This window comes from Phodopus roborovskii, unplaced genomic scaffold, assembly GCF_943737965.1.
Source record: "Phodopus roborovskii unplaced genomic scaffold, PHOROB, whole genome shotgun sequence".
NCBI classification, from domain to species: Eukaryota; Metazoa; Chordata; class Mammalia; order Rodentia; family Cricetidae; genus Phodopus; species Phodopus roborovskii.
Genome location: NW_026126511.1, coordinates 39523276 through 39549348, shown reverse-complemented (window position 1 = coordinate 39549348; position 26073 = coordinate 39523276). Strand labels below are relative to the sequence as shown.

At 43.2% G+C, this 26073-nt stretch overlaps 1 protein-coding gene across 1 annotated transcript in view; it reads left to right on the top strand.

The window, feature by feature from the left end:
- The first annotated feature begins 7510 nt into the window (after nucleotides 1–7510).
- Htr2a (5-hydroxytryptamine receptor 2A) overlaps nucleotides 7511–26073 on the top strand; it is a 62985-nt gene continuing 44422 nt past the window's right edge. The window contains exons 1-2 of the mRNA XM_051195383.1: nucleotides 7511–8090; nucleotides 11013–11213. Coding sequence (XP_051051340.1) covers nucleotides 7679–8090; nucleotides 11013–11213 — 613 coding nt within the window. The 5' untranslated portion in view covers nucleotides 7511–7678. The remainder of the gene's footprint in view (nucleotides 8091–11012; nucleotides 11214–26073) is intronic.

The window sequence follows — 26073 nt, the reverse complement described above, 5'->3', positions numbered from 1 at the left end:
GGACTCTACATCCAGTATCTTCCTCCTTCTGATTTCATCTAAATGTAATCAATATGCCATATATTGGCAAATTTATTTCTTTCCCCCAAACCTAATCCTCATCTATGCTGTAATCAAGTATCTGAGCAAGAAGTTGGTTATCATTAACGTGCTCAACAGTTATCTAGTTAATAAACGTTGCAAACTAAACATTCACCAAGAGAAATTCAAAGCTTGACAGCCATTCACTAATTTCAGACACTTGTTTTTTTTTTGAAAAAGGTACTAGCAGTTGTACATTCCACATACACAACTGTCAAGTATGCTAGCTTTTACATAGGAACACAGGGAGAATGTGGCAGCATGTATAAGGCCTGAACAGGTCTATATCAGATGGGGTCAAAGAGCCCAAAGGAAAAGTGGGTACATGCCCCACCCCAACACAGAAGCTAGCTCCAACCGATAACTACTTGCAAATGAAAAATTAGTTTTCTCCAAGGGAGTCTCACTGGTAAAACAGAGCACTCTTAAGGCTACGCCCATGCCCAGCAGTAAGTGGTCAACAAAAAAACCAACTCAAAGGTACCTTTGGATTTCTTTGTCTCATGTTATGTCAGGGCATTGTCTTTTTTAACCTTATAGGTCATGTCATATATATATATATATATATATATATATATATATATATATATATATATTCCAGTTTGGGGTTTTTATGGGATTCCTCTGTGTGTGAACATGTGTGTCTCTGTGTCTATATGTATTTCTTGTGCTTTTTCTTTGACTCTTTTTTCTTATTTGGTTTTTCTGTCATATTCTGGCTTGTTTATTTTTTATTTATTCTATTACCCCTTAGATATCTATTTATTTCCTAACAAGAGACAGAAAGCCTATGGATCCAGATAAAAGGGCAGGTGGGGAGGAACTGGGGAGGAATATGGGAAAGAGAAACTATAATCAAAATGTTTGAAATGGAAAAGGTATTTTAAGTAAAAGAAAAAATTAAGAGGGCTAATTTATTTCAGACCTGAAAACCGCAGCATCCAAGGAAAATGACAGCTTAAATACCCCCCCCAAAAAAATCCTGTGAATAGTGTTTTTATTTATTTATTTATTTTCATCCTCAGATCATTGGTAAAATATATGTCACAGAAAATTCAGGACATATTCTTAAAGAAGGACATGGAGTAAAAGAATTTCATGCTACCAACTTAAGACAAAATTGGATTTGGTTGACTGAATGGAGGTTAATGTTGGCAGCATGTTGAAAAGGTGAAATTTTCAAAAGGACAGACAGACCACATAATCCAGTGTATATTCATACCTAGATTCTTGAAGATTTTACTGCGTTGCCATGTATTTTTAAACATGGGCAGGTGGTGGGGTGTTCTGGGGAGATGGCTAAGTGCTGAGAAAACATGAGTACCTCAGTTTAGATTCCCAACACACACATAAAAGCTGGGTATAGCCACACTGACCTTTAACCCTGTGGCTGGTATGAGGTGAATAAAGAAAACCATTGGAGCCTTCTGGTCAACCAGCCTGAGCCAAAAAAAAAAAAAAAAAAAAAAAAAAAAAAACAAAAACAAAACCAAACCAAACAAACAAACAAACAAACAAACAAACAAAAAACAGTGATCTCCAGGTATTAGACCCTATTTTAAGAGAATAGGGAGGAGAATGACAGAGCAAGACAACAGCTGTCCTCCTCTGGCCTCGTCAGCCTATGTGTGTACACACACACCAGTTTTATGACAGCAAACTGGATAGAACTCATAGACATACTACCGAGTAAAATGAAACCAAATGTTTCTGGTGTAAGCAGAGGTCAAAAATGAGTCTGAAGGAACTTTCAAAAATAATGGAAACAGAAATGGTAGGTTTGTTGACTGGGTAACAAATATATATTTTTTTTCAAAACTCACTGAATTGCATATTTAAGATCTTTATATTTTGATGAATGCAAAATATAACTCAATTCTTCGAAAGAAAATAAAACGAGCCTACAGTGAATGTTTTGAAAGAGGGGAGGAAAGAGAAAAACAGTAGCAAATTTGTTATTACAGGGTTTCCCACTGCCTTTAAAATGCTGAAGAGGGGGCTATAAAAATGCAATATGTCCCAGATTTATTTACTCACAAGACTTTTTTCTTACATATTTTAACATCTATAAAGCATTAATATTTCAGGAAACAAGAGCCTTTAGCATGGGGTGGGGGGGAGTTCAGCAAGGGCTTCCAATACTACTCCAGCTACTTTTTAAAGCAATTTTAAGCAATAGTTGTTCTGCTGGCCTGTGCAACATAAACTAGTTATAAAAGGCACCCCATAATGTAAGGCCCAATCGTTTTAAAATTCTGGCTCAAATAAAAAATTGATTTGAGGTGTTGACCTCAAACTCCTCTGACAATAACAAGGCAGCCACTATCCATGGGTTACTGAAAGTTGGAAATAAGTATGGAGGTTTCTCAGAAAATTGGGAGTCAAAGTGCCTGAAGATCCACCATTACCACTCTTGGGCACATACCCAAAGGATGCTCAATCACACCATAAGGACACTTGTTCAACTATGTTCATAGCAGCATTATTCCTAATAACCAGAGCCTGGAAACAACCTAGATGTCCCTCAACCAAAGAATGAATAAAGAAAATTGAATATTACTCAACTGTAAAACCATTGAAATTTGCAGGCAAATGGATGGAACACTAGGGGAAAAAAAAACATTCCGAGTGAGGTAACCAGACCCAGAAAGACAAACACGGGACATTAGATGTAAAGCAAAGAATAACCAGAACACAATCCACAGCTCCAGAGAAGCTAGGTAACAAGGAGGATCCTAAGGACACATGGATTGCTCTGGGAAAGGGAAATAGATGAGTTCTCCTGGGTAAACTGGGGGGAAGGGTGGTAAAGGGGAGGGGATGGAGGAGGAGAACATGAGGGAACTGGATGGTCCAGTTGTGGGGAGGGAAAGGGTGGGAGAGCAAAGAGAGATCTCAATGGAGGAGCCATTATGGGGCTCAGAAGAAACCTAGTGCTAGGGAAATACCCAGGAAGCTACAAGGATGACCCCAGCTAAGAACCCTGGCAATAGTGGACAGGGAGCCTGAACTAACCTTCTCCCGTAATCAGATTGGTGAATACCCCAACTGTCATTATAGAACCTTCTCCACAAGCTAGTGGGAGCAGATGCACAGACACACATCCTGTTACCAGCCCGAACTATTGGAGTCCAGTCAAAAAGGGGGAGGAGGGATTATATGAGCAAGGGGCAGGGGTCAAGATAGTGATGGGAAAACCTCAGAGACAGTTGACCTGAACTTTCCTGAGTTCACAGACTATAGACCGACAGCTGAGGATCCTGAATGGTACAAAACCAGGCCCTCTAAATGTGGGCAACAGTTTTGCAGCCTGGTCTGTTTGTGGGACTTCTGGCAGTGGGACCAGGATCTATGCCTAATGCATGATCTGGCTTTTTGAAGCCCATTCCATAGGGTGGGATGCCTTGCTCAGCCTGGAGGGATGGGAACTTGGTCCTGCCTCAACTTCATGTGTCAGGCTTTGTTGCCTACCCATGGAAGGTCTTACCCTTTCTAGGGAGTGGGTGAGGGTGGGGGGGGAGGTGGAGGAAGGAAGAGGAGGGGAAGGAGGATGAACTGTGGTTAGCATGTAAAACAAATTTTAAAAATAAAATATTTTTAAAAAGAAAGTGAACTCATCAATAAAAATCTCTGGTACACAATGGGGGGGGGGGACACAAAGTGTTCACTAACTTAAGCAACAATTCTCTTTCTGCTCTCTGTAGGATGGGCTCATCCACAGGTGTAAAAAGCATTAAAACACAGTTGAGAACGTTACATCTTAGACTGAGTTCCCAGGAAGCCAAATCAGGCAGGCTTGTGTAGGAGGGTTCGCTGCAGAGGACTTTGTGTAGGAGGGTTCACTGAAGAAGACTCCCAGATCAGCACCCATAGGGGAGCAGTGGGGGATGGGACACAGACACAGATGACAGGGCTTGAGAGGGGGGCTGTTTATGACTCATGTGAGAAGCCCCTCTAAGGAGGCCACTGACAGCTATCCAGCCTACCAGCAAAGGTGAACCTAGTGTCACTAATGTCACCACATGGGAACTGCCCTCAGGGAAATAGCATGGCCACATAGTACAGCTGAGTGTAATAGCTGAGAACCACCTGCTAATACTTCTCCCAGTAGCAAGACTAAGTACTATAGTCCTGCAGAGGGAGCTGGGCTGCACTTTCCAGTGTCCCCCACAGCCGCCAACACACTGGAAACTCGAAAAGACTCTTGGACTTAGAATAGCTAGAGCCAAATATAGTCAAAGCATGTTGTATTTATACAGTTATTTAAATGTCATAATGAAGTCCCAATATTGTGTCCAGTGTATAGGAATGCAAATACCTTCCTACCCAATCTGACTCACATTCTATTATCAGCAGATAGTAGATAGATAGATCATGTCTATATTGCTTTGCCCACCAAACTGTACAAAAATTGCAAATAATCCCTTTTTTTAAAATATTTTATTTTTTTCCAAGACTAGCCTTGAACCTGTCTCCTACTCCTCAAACCCCCTAAATAGGTGGGATTACAGACCTGTGCCGCCAAGTCTCCAAAAGAACATTACACAGTGACTAACATTTTTATTTCATGTGTATCTAAAGAAAAAGCATCCACCCAACCATAAAGAAGATGCCCACACCTCTTGCATTTATGGGTCTCGAACTCAATATGATTAACTTTCAAATGAAAGACGACAGTGTGCAAGTCTCTGCCTCCAATGGGGAAGCGCAGTTCACAGCAAGCTCCCTAAAAGGAAATCCAACAAGACTAAAAACATGTGGGTTTATAATATGCCAGACAAATCTATAAACTTGCTTAGCTCTCACATTAGCCCTCTGAAGTTGATGTATGGCTAATCCTATTCCTTTTCCTCCAGATGAGGAAGCTAAGCGTAGAGATAAAAGAGCTTAATCAAGGTCATGGAGGTAACAAGTGCACCTTGGAAATCCCCAAGGTGGGTTCAGCGAGAAAGGCAGCGAGAGAGCGCTACAGTCTCGAGGAAATACAAACACAAACATGAACGTGTCCGCAGCATGAAGGTTCAGACTGCAGTCAGCTTGCCCATGGAACTTTCGGCCCGAAAGTAGGGGAACACCAGAAAATGAGCAAACTAAGAAAGGAGTTGTGTACCCCTGAAAGTGATCAGGAATGTAGACAAGAGAGTGATAATGAATTTTCCTACAATCAATAATAATTTTAATAGGAATAAAATGGCTAGTGTACAGTGTAGACAGAGCATGCTACTAGCCAGACATGCATACATGTCATCTGATGGCTCATTGCAACCCAGGGAGGAAGCTAACATCACCCTGGTTGACAATGGAGAACACCAGGGCTCTCAAGACAGCTGAGATGTATTGAGTTACAAAGCTGGGATTCTGAACCAAGGGATTGTGACTCCCATGCCTGCTCTCCACAGTTATGCCCCCACAGACCATGCATTGGATGCAGAAGACCAGCAGCCTAGTGACAGGCAGGTGATCTGGGGAATAAGTGCCTGCCCAGGAAGAACAGAAGGGCTCCACACTGTGGGATGAACAGAGAAGAGCTGGGAGATGGTGCTGGAGGTGGGAAGGAATGCTGGGAGTCTAGAGGGATAGGCAGGGAGATGGAAGGAAGGACTGGGTGGATGGTTCCATGAGCCTGGAGGGTGTGTGGCAAGAAGCCCTAAGAGAGAGGCTCAGAATGGACAGTGACAAGGTGACCTGGGTTACTATGCTTAGCTGTGGTACTGCCACGAGGAATGGGTGATTGGCAACACATTGAAGGACTTGGATCACTGAATGGGGAGTGCAGAGAACAAGAGAAGAATGTGGTAGACAGAACCCCAGAAAGCCCCTCACACTGGGGAATAGTCCACTTTCTTTTCTGGAGAGATGTGTCTTCCTTTAAGAACCACCTGAGAGAGAGCCATCGGTGTCACTTCTGGATAAAAAACAAAAGTAAAATAAAACCCTTCAATTTCTAACATGAATTTTTCAATTAATTCCCGGTGACATTTTTCGGATGAAGAAAAATAAGCTGGCTAAGTGGTGCATACACATAACAATGGTGTGTGTGTGTGTGTGTGTGTGTGTGTGTGTGTGTGTGTGTGTGTGTTTAAATACGTTTAACTAACTCAACATTGTACTAATGGTTTATCAGTTGTCCACACAGACTTCCGGGCTCCTCTGAACTCATGTTGCCAATGTCAGCCATCCCTCCTGGACACAGCACCACTGGCTTGGATAGAAGTGCTGGATGCTCCCACATCCCAGCACACACTTTTCTAACCTTGACTTCTTTCTCCTCCCTCTTCACCCTCAACCTAAAATACCACTGCCGTGAAGACCACCTTATTAGGAATCTATCCACTACTCTGTGTCTCCATCCTCTCTCTCTTTAAAGCCAAAGTTCTCAATGTGAACCTGTAGCGGAAAGAAGAATGGGGCGGGGGGAGGGGGGCTGTTTGGTCCGCCCTTCCTAGCTGTCACCACCTTGCAGGTTACGACACAGTTGACAGAGGGAGGTCTGAGAAAGGAGACAGACTGGAGCTGCCTGTTCTCCTGGAAACCCGGGAGCCACTTGGTGCAGACAGCCCTCCCTACTTTCCCTGCGGCTCTTTTGTGTGACTTTGAGAGGGGCTCCCGGTGACGGATTCCTCACTGAGCTCCTGCTGAGGCGGAGGGAGAACCGAGCGAGCGGAGCAGTGGCCAAAGGCAGCCAGCACAGACCTCAACTGCTGGAACTGGCGTGCAGTTTTTGAAGTCAGCAGAAACAGAAATCGAATTACTATTATCTTATGCTGCTGGAAGCTCAAGGAGAGGGGATTCCACACCAGCTCAGTCACCACCATGCGATAGGAGAGTCACAGGATAGCGGACCCTGGTGACAGTGAATGTAAGTTCTGAGGCTGCTGTCTTTTACTGCTTTGGGATTTTCTTTCTGGTTGAAGTCACGCTTGGCCACGATGCCGTCATTGCCATGAGAATTTCTGGAGTGGAAAGTTCTCTGCTGCTCTTCGGGAGGCGTTTTCCTTTCAATTACCAAGCCATACACTCAAGCTGAAATTCCTGATCGACACTGCGGCGATTCTGCCTGAGACTAAGAAGGGTAATCCAAGTATATCCAATTACTATGGGATTAACGCTGCATGTTTTTTTTGTTTTTTGTTTTTTTTTTTTTTTTTTTTTTAACGGACTTCCTTAATAGAGAGGGCACTCAGCCCTCCCTACCAATTTCGGACTGCATGCTGTTTTAACTTTGTGATGGCTGAACTCGTGAAATCGGCACATTTAACCCGAGAATTCGCTGAAACAGATTCCCACCGGTTACAAAACTTTTCTTCCTTAACCAGGAGCACGTTTGTGTTCCCAGATGCTCAAAAGTGTTTTTTTGCCTTTGCTTCATTGAGAAGTTATAGCTCGACCGCGGACACTTCCTAGCACTGTGAAGGGAGGCAGTATCAAGTCACACTTCTGTAACTCTTACTATGGGAGAGGAAAAGGCAGCCTGAGGAGCTACACATGGTCTCTGCTTCCACACGTCCTAGCACCAGGACATGAAGATGAATGATGAGCCAAGGCTATGACTTGCTAGTCTTTCCACGCTTCATCTGCTACAACTTCCGGCTTCGACATGGAAATTCTTTGCGAAGACAATACTTCCCTGAGCTCAATTCCAAACTCTTTAATGCAATTAGATGGTGACTCCAGGCTCTACCATAGCGACTTCAACTCCAGAATTGCTAACAGCTCTGATGCATCAAACTGGACAATTGATGCCGAAAACCGGACCAACCTTTCCTGCGAAGGGTACCTCCCACCAACATGCCTGTCCATTCTTCATCTCCAGGAAAAAAACTGGTCTGCTTTATTGACGGCTGTAGTGATTATCCTAACCATTGCTGGAAACATACTGGTCATCATGGCAGTGTCCCTAGAGAAAAAGCTACAGAATGCCACCAACTATTTCCTGATGTCACTCGCCATTGCTGATATGCTGCTGGGTTTCCTTGTCATGCCTGTGTCCATGTTAACCATCTTGTATGGTGAGTGGTGTTAGCATGTCAGCTGCCCCTCAGTGTAGTCACAAAAAGCATGTATGTGCATGGCTGTTTGCAGAGGGCCTGAGGCTCAGGAAAGAAATACACCAGGAGCTTTGTTTTAGTCTTAAAATTCTGTTTAACTTGAGAGAGAGAGAGCCTGGTACATGATCATTGGTGAGTTTTTGAGCTTTAAAATAAATTTTGTAGAGAAATTATTATCTGTATTCCAAAACTCCATGAGAACAATTTAACTTTCATTCTGTGTCCATGTGAGTTTTGCTTTTCTTTGCCAGTCTCAAGACAGAATGGTTTTGTCTTTGTCACACAGTACTCAGCACTTCTAATGGAGTGGTAAAAAACCTTCGCGATTACCTTGGAACATTTGCAGAGAGACCATTAGTGCTGGAGTGGGTTTACTCTTAAAATATTCAGAGTCTCCATTACAATATATGAGTTACTCTGGTTTTAATTGTCCCCCTTGCCCAGAAAAGCCAATATGGAAGAAAGCCTTTGACTTATGCTCTCAAGCCTTTAAAAAGGTACACACAGAAACTCCTCCTGTCTGGTTTTGGAGGAGGGTGGAACACAAACGGAAAGCTATTAATCTTGCTTTCTTCTCAACCCAGTTTGACAGTGTCAAACTTCCCAGGAAGTCGGCAAACACTGGGACAGCTTTGATGGGGGAGCAGAACGTGATATTCTTTCAAATTATGAGTAATACAGCCAGAGTTCCCTAACAGAGAGCAAAGGAAATAATATTCAGACTGTTGGCACACGTACTCACGAGTCACCAGAGCTACAGGCAGTTTTAGAGATACCTTTAAAGGGTTTTCTGGCCAAATCCTAGAGGCTACAGTATGAACCTAGACCTGAAAACTCCAAGAATGAAGGAGATTATTCAGGAGTAGTCAGTATCAGTTTGTAAAGGCCAGCCCTGGCTTGAACATTCAACTGACACATCGGAATAATTCCATTACATTTGCTTATCGTTTCTCAGCCACTGAGGAGGGGCTTTTACTTCCTAAAACCCTAGCCAGCCCTCGCGGGGGTGGGGTGGGAGGCTCAAACTCTACTGCAGGTTTGGGGGGGGGGTGACTCTGCAAGAACCCAAACCACAGCAGGAGGGCGGGGTGAGCTGTTGAGCGGCAGGGGCAGCCCTGGCCACGTAGGAAGTGCAGCAGGTCCCTTGGTCTCAGATCAAGGTTGCCCCCTAGTGATAACTTCTGGGTGTGCAGCCTACACCCGCCCAGAATAGACTAGACACTATTGGGCTGGTCCTGGGCCAGCCAAGTCACAAATCTACTCCTTGGAGTAAACTTTGAGGGGAGAAGGGTATGCTTTCTTTCAGGGAAGACTCCCCCCACCGCCACCATCCTCTACCTCCCGCCCAGCAAGAGCCAACATCAGTTCCCAAGAGCAGAGCCGATTTCTGGGTTCAGGGCTAATAATAAAATAGGATCCTTTCAGTTCAAACTGTTTGCTGAGACTAGCTCCTGAAGGTTTGGGATTAGGTTTAGGTCCCGCAGAGCTCCTTTTCTGAATACCCCTAGGGGCAGCATGGAGGAGATAAGACTTGTGCATTAAGTGAGGGCTCGCTCAATTTGCGCTCTACTACTCTATAAAGAACTGATCTAATTCCCCTCCCCATTCACAGGCAGATGTAATACCATTGCTCATTCTGTTAGCCAAACTAATTAACGATTTACTCAAGTGATGCTCTCCAAAACATATGGAGAGGAACAGGACACTTCCTTTACAGCTTCAAGGCATCCTCTGTCTTCCTCAGACAGACGGCGGAACATCTGCCAAGATTCCTACACTGGACTCTGGGAAGTTTTTAGAACCCTTTGATACTGAGGGCCCACCTCTAGACACCCTACAGAGAGAATGATTGACTGGACCCAAAGTTCTACTGGCTGATTGAGACGCTGGTTCTGGGGGGGGGGGGGTGAGGGAGGAAGGGTATCTTTGCCCCCAAGCAACTGCTACTGGGAGAGGCTCCAATATTATAGTCATCTGTGTGTGATTTCTAAGTTTTTGAAAATTGCACATTTTCCAGCCTACTCCAGCCTTCCTGGATCAGAATGGCCAGAGGTGGATCCGCGTCCCCACTGTAAGGAACCAACTAAGAAAACTAGCTGTCACCAATAGTTTGAACACTGCTCTGAGACAAGGCTCTAAGGCTAGACACCCTTGATTTTCTTCAGTGTCACCAGTGTTTCTCACATGCCTCAAATTTGAGTTTAATAAAACATTAGGGTACCAGGAATCATAAGCAAGAGGTAGACTTGAAGCCATTTTGTCACACCATCACTAATTGTCCGCATGTGTGAGACTGGACACATCTAAGAATGACTAAGGTTACCTTAAACATAAGGACCTTAACTCTGTGTGGATAAACGAAGGATGGATGTGAGTGGTACTTCAATTAAGGGGCTCAGGACATAACTTCGGATAAGCTGTTACATAAAAATGGCTTTGTCAGTGTAAGCCCCTTGAATCACAAGGTGGTCAGCCCACCCCCCACCCCCCAGGACCTCTAACTGCCAGGCTGTACCTTTCCCTTCCCAGCTATGGGTGTAGCCTGGCAGTTAGAGGTCCTCAGGGGAAGGGCCTAGCCTCTCCTGTGGCTCAAGGAGCTTACAGCCAGGTGGAGGGGAAAGAGACAGTCAATAGGAACAAGCAAGTTCCTCTTTTGCTAATATAATTCCACAGGCCAGAAACACCCAAACATACACTCACCTATCAGTGCCATCATAGTGTAATTAAGCACACTTGGCTATTTGCTCAAATGTTGAAAGTCTTGTAATCTCTTTCCCTGTCACCAATGCCCCCCTCCAAGTTGTAAACAGTTATCCCAGGGTATAGGTCACATGCCAAAGGAAGCATGAACCTGCTTGCTGATGCTAAACTTCTGTACCTCAGGGTACCGATGGCCTTTGCCCAGCAAGCTCTGTGCAGTCTGGATCTACCTGGATGTCCTCTTCTCTACGGCTTCTATCATGCACCTCTGTGCCATCTCACTGGACCGCTATGTCGCCATCCAGAACCCCATCCACCATAGCCGCTTCAACTCCAGAACCAAAGCCTTCCTGAAAATCATCGCTGTATGGACCATATCCGTAGGTAAGCTGGAACGTCCTTCACAGTGGTGTTTGAAACTGGAGTTTGTTCTTTCCCGGGACACATGTTCCCTTTTGTTGCACTCAAACTGACACTCTTGAGTCTGTTGTTTTCGTGTGTCGCAAGATATGTCCCAAAGTTCATGGTTACCGGAGTTCTTTTAGGGAAGGAAAGTTTGTGGATATCAGTGGCTGACAGCAACTGTATGTATTGTTTTCACACATAAGAATCAGCATACTAGCAGAGCTGAGAGTCAGGAATGACTGTGTTCTTTCTTATCCAAGCTCAGTTTTGGGTCTCCCAGAAACCTGAGTTTTGTCATTGCTGGACATGTGGTTGCTGAAGAATACAGACACTTGTCCTAGATAGCATAGGCCTTGAGAGGGGATCCAGAAAGTGTCAGAAGCTGAGGGCAGAGGGAAGCGGCAACAATTGCTTAAAGGCTGGGCAATTCAGCTTCCTGGTGCCTCTGTGGCTTTTCTTTCTTCTTCATTTCCTTCTTCCTGCTGTGACATCCACACCAAAGGATTCCAACCAACTTCAGTTAGGCTGATTACACACACTCACTTCTTGGCAGTATTGATCTTCTGTCACCATAATAGGATCTAAAGGGGCAGCTCTCAGGCAGCAAAGTCAATTGTACCTGTCACCTGAGCAGACTTGGTTCGTAATCAAAGACCTGTTGTAAAGTCTCCAAGCTTTTCAGACAGAAATACTGTATCTGCTAAGACCCATGGGGTATGCTATTGACTTCTAGGAGAGACTGTAGGATTTGACAGTAGGTTAAAATCCCAGAATCCATTTGACACTACTCAAGACTTTGTAATGAAAACACCTATCAATGGAGCTGGAGAGATGGCTTAGCATTAAAAGCATTTGCAACTCTTGCAGGGGACCCAGTTTGATTTCCAGCATGTACATAGTGCCTTATGACCCAGTTCCAAGACATTTGACACCCTCTTCTGGTCTCTGAGGGCACCAGGAACACACATGTGGTACAGACATATAGACAGGCAAAACACGCACACACACATAAGATAAAAGCAATTTTTAAAATATCTATCAGAAATAGCAAACACAGTTTGTGTTCATTGGTTCCTTTCCTGCTAATAACAGGAATTAATGTGACACTCTCTCCATTTTGTAGATGAGAAAGCTAGTGTCTAAAATCAGAAATGAGACATATGTATGCAGCGAGCATGGGCGCAATGAGCATCCTCTGGTTCTGAGGCTAACATCACGAGTTACATGTTACACAGCATCTTCGCACATTTTGTGGAAAACCCTAGTCTGATTTCCATTTTGAGCCTTACATAATCACTTGAGGTCAGCAGTACAGACAATCTCATTGTGTTTGTTTGAGAAGTTGGGGAACCTCAGGACACAGGACATAGGGTTTCCTGGGTCACAGGTCTGACTCACTAGCCCTCTAGGCTTCTGGCATCAAGCCCTTTCTCTCTCTCTGCCTAGTGCACCGCACCTTCCTTAGCCAGCAGCTTCTGCTCCAAGAAAATGCTATCAGCATTAATCCGTGCAACCCAGGACTTATTCTACCCGGAGCAGGAGAGTAAAAGGGCCAGCAGGTAGCCATGCAAGTTGCTTGTTACCACTCTGTAGAACCCTTAGGTTTAGATGAGTGTTCCTGAGAGAGGTCCATGGTTGAAGACCATGAACCAGATGATCAGAGAAGGAAACACATGGCAAATGAAGGGTCAAGTGCAATTCATGCAGCCAAGTACTCGAATTTCACTTCACAGAGTGTCCCAGTAGCTAAGCAGAAACTGCAATGACTCAGACCTTTTCTTTGCATGTATGTGCTGTGTGTTTGCATGTATAGAAGTTCATGTGTATGCACATTCAATGTAGTGGCCAAAGGTTGATAGTCAAGCACCTTCCTCGGTTTATCTCTACTTCATGAGGCAGGGCCACCCACTTGAATCCAGAGCTTGCAATTTCACTAGTCTAGTCAGCTAGTTTGTCCCAGAGATCCTGCCTCTGGCCCCTGAGGGCTAGGATTACAGGTGGTCCATCCAACGCTTGAGTGCTGAGAATCTTAACTCTGGTCCTCACATTACAGCAAGGACTTGTACCCACTGAGCCATCTCTCCAGTCCCAGAATCCATTATCTTTTACCCTTGACCAAAACAACTTCCTGTCTCTGATAAGCTTCGTGATGGTGCCATTAGCAAAAGTTAGAGATGTTGAGCATTGCCCCAGACCCAGTCATGTCCAGGTCACCTTTCAGATAAGTCCATTACACAGGATGGCAACACTTAGACATAGGAGTCGACCCAGGTCAACCCAGCTCCAGTCTGTTGTCTTCCCTAGCTCTTTCTGGCTGTCATCCCAAAAGGGAGACAGATTGGAGTGGTTGAGAGGATGCTAACCAATGGTCATCATTAAAAAAGAGTCATTTGGAAGTTATTGTCTATCTGTTCTGTGGATTTTCTAACAGATGATAAGTGTGTGTTCTAGTTGTCTCCCAAGTGTGGTAGAGACAGTTAAGCATAGAAAAATGGAGGTCACACAACCTTGAAACTACCTGTGAGGTGGAGTTCTAAGGAACAATCAGGTAAAAAATGCAAAAAGGAAAGAAAGAAAGGAAGGAAGGAAGGAAGGAAGGAAGGGAGGGAGGGAGGGAGGGAGGGAGGGAGGAAGGAAGGAAGGAAGGAAGGAAGGAAGGAAGGAAGGAAGGAAGGAAGGAAGAAGTTGGTTCTACCCTGGGTCTGGAGAGGGCTCAGCACCAACTTCTTCCTGACTTTTCTCGGTTCTGTTCCTATCATTTTGTTTAGGCTCGAGGATTTAGTTTGCTCTGTATGTCACTCTATACTTTGTTCCTTATTCCAGCTCGATTTTTTTTTCCTGTTTGTTTGTTTTTATAACATGTATAGTCAACCAGTGAAACTGATTTCAAAATGTACACTGTGGTGATTGAATGTGCAAATAGTTTGTAAAATAAATGCCCCAATCATTAGATAATTTCTCCATAATCTTACCACGATGCCTTTATTTTGCAGTCATGGATAAAGTTACAGGAGTAAAACTTGGAGTTAGCAAATGCAGACACCATGCCACACACTAGATCCCCCGAACCAACCCATCTCCCCTTCCCCATCTGTCTCTGGTAATAGGACTGCTCTTTCCAGAGAGGAAATGTTCTAAAAGTGCCCTCACTTCCAGTTAACACACTATTCAAACAATGAACCACAGTGAATCAAAATTCCCGAGTCCCATGCTGAGGGAAAGAAAAGACCAAAGTCCTGATGCCAGGCAGAGAAGGAACTTGACTCTCTGGAAGAGAGCTCACAGTGGTCTGGTATCTTATCAGTCAAGCTCACAGGATAGACCAAAGCTGGACAGACAGTGATGTTCAGTACTGAGTGTACAATGTCTTGGCTAGCACTGTTTATACACTTCACCTTCTATTGAAACATAAACCTCACATCAGGACCCCAAAGATGGGCTTGGGGATCACTGGACATCTTTGTCCTTCACAAGGTGTCCATACTGACTAAATTCCCTTCCTGAGCATTTCTGAGTAGTTCTCTTATTGGCATATTGGTCATCGGGAGTTTCAGGGGCTCAGATTTTGCCCTAAAATCCCTGCAACAGTAAATGTCATTCTACTGTTTCTATAAATTCATCCTTTCTTAGACTCCATATGTGAGTGAGGTCATATACCTTGCTATTCTTTCAAGACTAATCCACTCTGTTGGAAGCAGGCAGACTTGTATTCTATGGCTGCATAACTTAAAATTCTGTTTGTATATGGCCAACCTTGCTTTCAATTAACAGTTAAAGCTTTTACAGCATCTACTGTAAAATTTTCATTAGTTTACTGATAGATTCAGTTTCCTTGATAAGTTGATGAATACAGAACCAAACTTGGACTTCTGCAGTTATTTTCCTAGTATCCCTAAATGAAGTTCGGAGGTTGCCATTTCCCTCAAGTTCCTTACATAAGTAAGGCGTGTGTATTTTTGAAAAGTTGTATAGAACTTAGTCCTAACTTCCCGGTACCATTAAAAAAATTTTAAATTTCTCTTTAGCCTCTATTTGCATTTCTGCCCTCCATGGGTTATTAGCAACACACAGATTTTATCTTCCATGCTGGTTTCTACTTGTTATCAAATGCCCTCTTCACTCCTAGTGAGGCTCCTTGCCTTAAAACTCAGCTCCATAGACTCTGGACTTATGCCAGATTTCTTTTGATTATCATTTTCTGGCTATATTTTACTCTGTCCTATTACCATCAGATTGTGACTCTGTGTTTTAAATGTGTCACCTGAATGGAAGCACACCTAGTGAGTTTTTTTTTTTTTTTAATTTTTTTTTTGTTCAATCCATTTTTACCTTTAAAAAAATTGTTTCTATTTCTGTGTAGGTGCATGTGTCTGCTTGTAGATGAGTGCATGTGAGTGCAGGTTCCTGTGCAGGCCAGAGGTGTGGAACCCTCTGGAGCTGGAGTTAACAGGCAATTGTTAACTATCTGGTATGGATGCTGGGAACTGGGTCCTCTGGAAGAGCAGCAATTGCTTAATGGCTGAGCCATCACTCCGGCCTGGCCCCATCTTTGTCTTTTAATTGGATTATTTACTTATTTTACAGTTGTTGTCACTCAATTTCTTCCTGCTTTACTTTTAGACTGGTCAGAATTATGATTCAAATTTCTCTTTTAGTTTATTGATCATCTATTCTTTTAGCCAATACCAACATGCCTCTTTTCATTGTAAAGAGACTAAAACAAATCATTTTACACCTCTCGGGAATGCAAACCTTTGAGAACATTTTAACCCCCATCCACTCCACGGTCCTTTGTGTTTTCCTTTCCTGTCTTGTACACAGAGGTTAACAAAAACCCAAGGCATCTTTCCAGCTGCCCCATGAACTTGGCATGTGTTTCCTATGTACCAACTCTTCTGTTGCTGTGTTCTGCTTTCTTCACTTGTACAATTCTGCGTGGGCATACGGGCCTCACTGCTGAAGAAATGCCCTGCAATGCCAAGCTTGCTGTGTGCTCTCCATTCTCAGAGCCCAAAAGGACCTGGCCATGCAGACCCATGATGCCGAGACTCTATTGTCAGGACAGCCCAAAGGTAGCAACTCAGTGAGACCTTGTCATGAAATAAAAGTAAGAGAGGCCTGGTCTGTAGCTCAGTGGAAGAGCACTTGCCCAGCATGTGTTAAGCTCTAGGTTCAATCCCGGAACAAACAAGCAAACAAACAAATAAAGAAGTAAAGCATCTCTTTTCCAGAACTTTCTCTATGGCCTTCTGGGTCTCTAGAATGTTTCAGTTTGCAGTTTGTAAGAACTCAGCTGTCGGTGTCCACAGACGCCACCATGTCACCTGGCTTCAGAGAGTATCTAGGTCTGTGTTTTAGCAATCTTAGGTGCTGCTAGCCATTGTCACACTGGCACCATTCCCCGTTGCCCTCCCTCTGTGGCTCCAGCTCATTCATGCGTAATAGAACTTTGGCCCATGCTTCTTAGGGCTCAATTTCTACATTCTCTCACTCCCATTCTCTTGCTTCTTCAATCTGTGTCAGAGATTCTTCTCGAATCACCTACTTCTAATCTACTGCCAAGCTCATCTAGTATATTCGCATAGATATTTCAGTGTATTTCAGTGACTAGATTCTTAGATTTCCCTAGTTGATTATTTAACAGATTTCAATTGTCTGGACTAGTCTTTAATTACTCATTTATCAAATATCAATCACTGGTTTTTTTTTTGGGGGGGGGAGTGGTATCTCAGTTACCTGGTGATTCTGTCCCCTGATTTTTCATTTTTCTTCCTGATATAATATATATATATATATATATATATATATATATATATATATATATATTTGCATTGTATCTTATGTGAGAAATCCAGTAAGCATTGTGTTGTGTGTTGATATTAGCTTTTACCATAGGGGAATCCATGAGTTTTAACAGATCATGGTATATGTGTGTACATGTGCATGTGTGTGTGCATGCACGGGCAAGTATCCCTTAACTAGATCAGACCGTTTCTTTTAAGCAGCAATCTCATAAGAACTGATCTCTAGTGTGTCTCTACATCCTGTCTGTAATCCTCTATGGTTCCAGGTGAAGGAACCATAGATGGAGGTCTGACCTCAGCTTTTGTAGCCTCAACCCACGATTTGGCTGCAAACTCATTCAGCCTCCGACAAATCAGTGGATGCTTGAGAAATGAGACGACCCCCATCACCTGAACCCTATGCCCTCTCCTGCCTTGGCAGCACCCACAGACACATGAATTCTACTGTACTCTGTACTAATACTGCCGTGTCTCGCTCACTTTGCTTCTCTCCAGTGTATCCTTTGTCTCTTCCTTTTAACATAATTTGATTCTCTGCCTTCTATGCATCTCACAATGTATAGGTGCATTTTATTTTTTCCCAAGATCTGGCAGTCTCTCTTTAATACGGAACTTCAGCCATCTACATGGTATAATTAGTTTCCTGTCATGTTTTATGTTATAGCTGCCATTTGTTTTCCCCATACTTCTCCCAAGCTGCCCCTACTTCCCCATTTTAAATTGAACTGCAAATCCTCCCTTCATTCCCTCTACCACTTCCTACTAACTCAAAATTCTACAAGGCTTCTTTTCATTCCTCTCCTGATTAAAATTTCATCTCACATAACTATGACACCAACCTCTCCACCAGTGAACATAAAGTAAGAGTCTTAACTTCTCTCAGCCGCCTTGCATCCAGCTCATGGTTTGTTTGGCTGGTTGATTGGTTGTTTGTTTGTTTGGTTGGTTGGTTGGTTGGTTGGTTGGTTGGTTTTTCCTCTAGTATTTTTAGCTCACCTAGTGGTATACCAGGTCTTTTAACACAAGTCACAAAGTATAGGAACTGTAAAGATAAATACAGGCTTACCAAATTCTACAGAAAATGTTTGGTATGGCTAAAGTCGTGGGCAAACTTTAAAATGCCTATAAGAATAACAGGCCAAGAAATACACTTTTTAAGAGGAAAATAACCCCGTAAGGAAAGAAATAAACCAAATCAATGAGCAATTTTCAGAAATATAACTTGGAATAGACACTAAGGCACATGGACTCTTCACTCAGGGGGGTCATGGAGACATTACTTAAAGCAACAGTGTAGCAAAGCTTTTTACTCAAGGCCAGTCAGACAGAGTGATGGAAAATGCCCTCAGTCCACCCCCCACCCTCACACATGCCATTGTGAGCATGGCACCACATGTACCGTGTGTGACAGCATGAGGTGTTATTTCTTTGACAATCTAACCAAGGCTATTAAAACTGAACATATATCTTGCTTTTTTTTTTTCTTGTAAAAGCATTCAGCGACTCAATTTTTTTTTAATTTAAAAATTATTTTTTTTTTTTTATTTTCCATACCCTTAACCTAGAGGCAGGAGGGAGGGCCTAGTCACTACTCCAAATGACTTGACAGATTTTGTTGACCCCTCCTGGAAGGCACGACCCTCCCTGTGGAGTGGGCGGGGGGAGAGAATGGGATGGGAGGGTGGTCATGGCACATGGGAGGGAAGGAGAGAAGGAGGGAGGGAGAAGAAACTGGGATCGATATGTAAAATAAGAAAAATATATAATAAATAAAATAATTTTTCATTTTCCATACCAACCCCAACTCCTCCTTCCCCCTCTCCTGCCCCCCTCACCTCCCTCCCTTCCCACCTACCCCCATCCACTCCCCATAGGGGGTTTGGCCTTCCTTGGGGAATCAACAAAGTCTGGCCTATCAAGCTGAGGCAGAGCCAAGGCCCTCCTCCCTGAATCAAGGCTGAGCAAGGTCAGCACTTCAGTGTTTAAAATAGTGTGAAAATAGAAGGTCAGCCAAGACTGGGTCGATTGATTTTCTGTTTCAAAACAATTTGAAGTGCTGAAAAGCAATGAGTTAGGACATTGGCTATTCAAACAGAGGGAGGAAGTATGTCTATGGGGTTAAATGCAGTCATCAAGTTGTGGGGGTGGCATGTACAATATGGGCCGATTCTGGTTTTTAAAAGGCTGATGGTGGTTAATCACGATCATCGGGAGACAGACATGAAAACTCCTAACATTTACTGTTTTCTGCCCTGTTCAGTGATACCAGCATGGTCATGTTCTTACTTGTCTAGGCTTCCATCAACTTCTGAGGAAAATCAGCATTATAACAAATCAACCCATGTCCCGTTTGTGAGTTTCTCAGGGTGAACAAGCGACAATGATTGAATGAGGCATTTTTGTTAAGAATGATACTGGGGTTGTCTATCGATTATATTTCCCTTCTCAAGCCTAATTCCCAAGCTAACTTCGGCTTCACTCTAATGCATAAATGAGCAAACTATCCTTGATTAACTTGTGGATGCCATGGGAAAAGAAATATATGTCCCTTTATTTCCTGACTATTATGATGAGCCAAGATAAGCATGGGATAGGAAGGTTAAAATTGTATTTGCACGTTGTTGTATGAAGACAAGCAAATATACCCCTTCAAATCCTTTTTTCCATAAATAGTATTTATGGAACTCATCTGCAACTCATAGGGTAATTTTGAAGTGCATCTAAATATAAAGATTTTCCCCTTCAATTTCCCCCTATCCTCTGTGTTATTACTTCTGTAATAGATGAAGAGGTAGGCTGGGTCACATTTATTCAAGGCCTTTAAACTCAGAAGCTGTGACTCATGCACAGAATCCTAGACCAAAAGCTTCCGTTCCTGGATCAAGCCTCCTCCTTTATACAGGTGGAAAACTTTCCTTGTGAGGATGCACACACAGGAACAGAGAGAATAATACACATAACTAGTTTTAATTTGTAATTATTTTCACACGGGTTTTTAGCATCTTTTCATACATAATCACACAACGTATTCATGTATTCAGATATCATGGCACCCCACAATAAGGACTTCAGATATTAGCTAATAATTTCAATTTAAAAAGGAAACCATCAAGTCTTGCCCTTCATGTTCACAGAACTCTCATGGGGAAATTGGACCTTTCTAATAATGGAACATCATTGATAATTCCTAAGACAATGACCAAAAGCAATTTAAGGAACAGAGTGTTCATTTGGGCTTAGCCTCCAACTGGGGACCAAGGGTTCAGATTTTCAAGCAAACTTTCATGAGCCCTGATGGCAGCTGTATCTCCTAGTACACCCTAGCTCACGCCACACTCCTCGGCCACCATGAGTCACCATTATTCTCACTGCATCTAGTAAAAGTCTATCTGAGAAGCCCTCACTTCCCCTTGCTTAGATGGTGCTTGCTTTCATCTACTGCCTCTAAGAAGCCTTCAAAACTCTCCAGAAATTAAGTATTGGCCTACTTTGCTCCTTCCACACACCTCTCTCCTCACCTACTGCACTCATGTGATAATAATCTACTTCCATGCTAGGTCACAAGTTTCCAGAGAACAAGAAATAGAAAGCAAAACAAGCAGAAATAAAATGCACTTCCTCTTGCTCCCAATCCATATGGTAATAGAAAACACCTAACCAAGCAGGCATCCAAAAACTAATTTCTTGAGTCTGACACCGAGACACCTTTAAAAGAAATTGTGTTTCTACGCCCTGCTTCAAAGCTATTTTTAGACTGTTACCCTATACTTCAAGCAATAAAGACTAATAGTTATGCAAGAAAGGACTTGCTTTATCGTTCTGCTTAGCATCAGCCTGGTAGAGTTGTTAACAACGCTAATTAGCAGAGGCTGCAAGAAAGGATTCTTGGTGGGCTTTGCTCTGTTAAGTTCCCCACTCAGTGCTAGACTTCAGTTTGAGATCTGGAAATTTCCTCAGCAGCCTTTGGGAATCATGCCTTTCAAAAGTGGGATTTCCCACACTGGAATCAAAGGAACCTTTAAGGGATGTTGAGTTTTCAGTTGGGCAAAGAGGTGAGGGGAGAAGCAGAGAAAAGAAAGAAGGCAAGCAGGCAGGCTTTCATATCTGCCCAGGCAGGATCTCAATGACTGGCTACTGCTCAGGAGATTGTCCACAGCCCACAGCACCAAAGGTCCAAGTCTAGTTTACTCTTCCGACGCTTGTTTCCTTTATTCAGGGTTTGTCACAGCCTAAGGAAATTCACATATCAAATCACAATTAAATTTCTTTGTTTTGAATGTGCTTCCTTTCATCTCCAGGAGGCCCTCCCTCCAAGAAGGGGAACCCCTCTCAAAGGTCATGTTAAATAGCATTGTAAGATAGGAGCTCACAGTGGGTCAGGGATTGTATAAGCATGTGAGGACACAAACGAATGCACAGCAGGTTGACGGGGAGATGCTCAGACTTTTTAAAATAAAAATCATTCATGGGAGTGGGAGGGAGAGTAGGGAGGATCATGGGATGGATACGTTCACAAAATGTTGCGTATGTATGTAGCGTTTCCAAAAACTACACTACATTTTTAATTAAACAATTAAAGTAAATATATAAGCACACTCAAAATAGCTAATGGGAAAACAGTACCATAAAGCAGAAAATAGAATTTGCCATCATGATTGAAGTGTAGAGAACTCTGGCAGGGTTGGGGAATGGGGAAGTTGGCTGAACAGGAAAAGGTTAAAATTTAATTTGAATGATAAACAGATTGTCAGCAAAAGAAATAGGAGGGAGACCTTCAAAGAAGAGACTGCTGTGGGAGATAGACATCATAAACAAAAGTTTAAGAGTCCCAAGAAAGAGAAATCGGTTCTCTCCAAAGGAGTCTCACCGGGTCTACAAACCACACTTAAGTCGGACCCCATGCCCAGCAATAGACAGTCCACACGAAGTGGACTCAGTGGTATTTGGAGAGTTTGGGTCTCATAATGCATTATCTGGGCATTTTGTTTTTACTCTACTGGTTTTGTGTTTTTATGGGATTTCTGGATGTGCAAATGTGTGTGTATGAATCTATATGTGTTTCTTATGCTTTTTCTTTGGCTCTTTTTTTTTTTTTCTGTTTGCTTTGTCCTATTCTGTTGTTTCTTTTTACTATATCTTACTTGATTTTTATTAGATGGTTGCCTGTTTTCTAATGAAAGTGAGAAAGGAATAGTGGGAATTTAGGTTCTGGGGGGATCTGGGAGGAGGTGGGGGAGGAAGATCTGTAATCAGAATATGTATTATATGAAAAAAATCAAACTTTCAAAACAAATCAGACTTTCTTAGAGTCTTTTATAATCCTACCATTCTGTACCCCTTGGCCAGGGGGATCGGTGGTTGGCTATGTGAATCCAGTTGTCCATAATCGGAACACTGATCCCCTGGCATACATAGAAATGATACCCAATTGCCAGACTTATCCTAGTCAGGCATCAACCATCTGCTATTTTTATATCAAAGTTCCAGGATTAACCCTGGCTCATACCAGTCACACTGTAAATTCCCATTTGGTGACATTCAGAAAGGGAAATATTTTTTTCATCAGAAAGCTTGCAGAATTCTTCTGGACAGGCAGTTCTAGGAAAAATCAGCAGATGAACAGTTCCACTGGCTCATGACAAACCTTGGTTTCTTCTCTTAAGGAAGCAATTTGCTAGGACATTCTAGGTCCCCAGTTTGGGGACCTCGACTTTGGTCTCACTTCAAGAAGTGTGAATTACAATGGCACACTTGAAAAGTTGTATCTTGGAAGTGAATTATTAAATTTACTTTTCTCATTTAGTATTAACACCTGACTCCAGGAGTTAGGGCATTTGGCTGTGGTGAGGTTTAGGGATGAGGAAAACCTTGGTCCTTAAGAACCTTTAGGGTCAAAACCATTCATGCATGCCACTCTTGGTATTATCAGAGTGTGTGATTGTGGCAGGAGATATATGATCTTTAAGTGTGTGTGAATGGGTTCATATGCATGACAACCTTGAGTGTTGGTCCTTGCCTCCCACCTTGTTTGAGACAGGGTTTCTTGTTCAGTAATATGTACCCCAGGCCAGGTGGACGGTGAACTTGTCTCCTCCTCCCATTCCCAATTTAAGAGCACTGGGATTACAATGTCCAGATCTGTGTACATCCTGGGATCCAAACTCAGGTCCTCATGTTTGTGTGGCAAGCATTTTACTGCTGAGCCACCTCCCATGCCCCCTTCTTGGCCAAAGGACTTCCTCCTGTCCACTCACTAATAGGTCAATTCACCCATCCGTTATTGGTAACAGCCCTTACTAAAATTTTGATTCATCTGAAGAGAGATATACAAGCTTGTCTTAAATAAGGAGAGATGATCTCCAATTACTAGGTGTACAGGAAGCATGGTAACTTTCAGTCTCCCACTTTTATCTTAAGCATAGTATTCTGAATATCTGATCACATTCACATCCCTACCATGATGCATTAGATGCTGGTGGTTTCTTTGGTTAATAAGAGATCCTTTTGTTGTTATTTTTTCTTAGTAGTTTATTGAGCCCACCTGAAGAGGACAGGGAAATAGGCAGCTGCCATCTATTGCTCTACCAAGGAGCCTTTGTATTCTCTACTATTCGTAATTCCCTAACACATCTCCACCCCAGTCTCCCTGTCATTGTATTCAACCTTCTCACTGAAAAATATTACACAACACTGTTAGGTGTTAGACATTAAGTGACATCAACCGCACAAACTTTCCTTTGCATCATGATCTGTTTCAAGGATAGGTTCCCTAGATACTCAAACATCGTAGCTTTGTTGATTGGCTTCCCTTAAAGCTATGTATCACAGAGCTAGACAAGGAGAAACAGAATTATATTCACATAATATTTAGCCATAAATGGGAGCACATCTATGTTGTTGAATGAATGACAAATGAGAAAAGGAAGGAAATAAAGAGGGCCAACCAAGAGCTGGGAGAAGAGAGAGAATGTTTCCCCAGAGGCCTTCATGTGTTTGCCTGATAAGGAAGTGGTTTCTACAGTCTAACGTCTGCCTGTGCCTGCCTGGGTACATATGGGACCTTACTTGGAAAAGTACAACAAATGAATCTGGATGAATATCTCCATGGTGGCTTTTCCAGTATTTTCACAGATTTAATGTTCGTTTCCTTGGAGATAGTTTTGGCAAAGCTGGCTGCAAAAAGAAGCCAAGAATGAAAATCATATAGCACAAGGGTTTTGCACGGAGACGGTGAGGTACACGCTGTGACTTCCCTTACGCTGTCTTTTCAGTAACCTGGAGCTTTACACTCAGGAGAGCGGCAGGCACACTGATTCTGCTGAGAAATGTTTTCATTTCGTTAATGAGGTGATTTCTGACTGTTTCAGCTTCTCCTCTGAGTGGAAGCATTCGCAGGGACTATGTTCACAGGGAATGTTCCTGAGGGCGGGAGTGGGGTGGGATGAAGAACTTAGATTCCAGTTATAGCCTTCACAGTTCCTTGCCTCGAGCCCTTTCCACAACGAATTTGTAGCCACACTCACTTGCCTATATTAAAGCATTTTTTTGTATTGGTTTGATAAACCACTCTAAGGAAGGGACTCTGTGGGAGAATATGACTGAACTATGAAAGTGAGTGCTTGCTAAAGATCCCGATGAATCAAAATGGGACATAGATGCAAAATGGTGGCCACCGAGGACCTCTGGAACTTTGGATGAAAACCTTTATCTCTGTGAAGCATGATTTTTCTGCAAAGTGCATAGCAATTTCCGGAAAATGCATTTTCCTAAAGGCCATTCCCAAAGAATCCAACCCAATAGCAGCCAAGGAGCAACCTGGGATGGAGTAGACTCAGATGCACTCTTCAAATATTTGCTTAGAGATTTAGGCCGGCTGTATGAGCCACACTGTATATATAAACTTCTTTCTAAACTCAAAGTGTCCATTCCATGTGATTCTTATGCAAGCATCTCCAGCAGTAATATGCAGAGTAGCCAAGTTAGCCATGACATAGAGCATAATAGAGTTTTAGGTTCTCAGGGGTAAGGGATGTTATTGAAAATTGTGGATAGGGGAGTTCTCTGGCCAGAGTTTCCACATATTATGAGAAACCAGGGTCCTCTGTTGGGGTTTTTAGTCTAGTTAATAAAATGATTTAAGAACAGGCTCTGAAGAAAGTTTTAGAACAATTTTATTACAATTTAAAAGGAAAACCCAAAGCAGGAAAGCTGTCAATCTCGGCAGCTGTCCAGAAGACAGAAATGAGTAAGAGGAAGAAAGAAGGCCATGTGCTTTGAACCAGGCATGGAGGTCAGAGAAAGAGAAAGGAAGACAGGGTACATAAAACTATAAAAGGCATACTTAGGATCTGACAGCAACAGGAAGGGAGGGGGAGGGAGGGAAGAAGGGAGGGGCAAGGGGGAAGGGAGGGGGGAGGAAGGGGGAAGGGATAGAAGGACAGAGGGAGGGAGGGAAGGAGGGAGGGGAGGAGGGAGGGAGGGGGAAGGGTGGGAAGGACAGAGGGGGGAGGGAAGGACAGAGGGAGAGAGGGAAGAAGGAGGGAGGGAGGGAGGGAGGGAGGGAGGGAGGGAGGAAGGAAGGAAGGTTACTCTAGGGCCCAAATGCTCGCTGTGGCAGACCCAACAAAACCTCCCAGCAGCCCTATAGCCAAGTGTACTAGGGGTTGGGAGATCTGGAAAGGAAAAATGCATTTCCTCGTTATACTTCCTTTCTCCTTATCATGGTCTTAAAATGGATCCACCTTCCTAAGGGGTGCCTTAAGCCAGGTGACTGTCCTCTGGAATATTAGGCCTCCACCCAGGCCAGAGATTTCCATTCAATTGACCAGGAGGAAATCATTTTCCATTCATGGATCTCCACTGCTATGGTGGCAAGGACATGTCTCACTGGGCTTCTCTCACTGACACAGAGACACTTAGTCAATGTTACAGATGTCTTTTGAGAAGCCCGTCATGCAGGTGTACTAGCCTTGAGTTTTTAGAATTTCCCTTCATGTTACCTTGGATCTGAAGTTTGTACCCAGCAGCAATTTTCA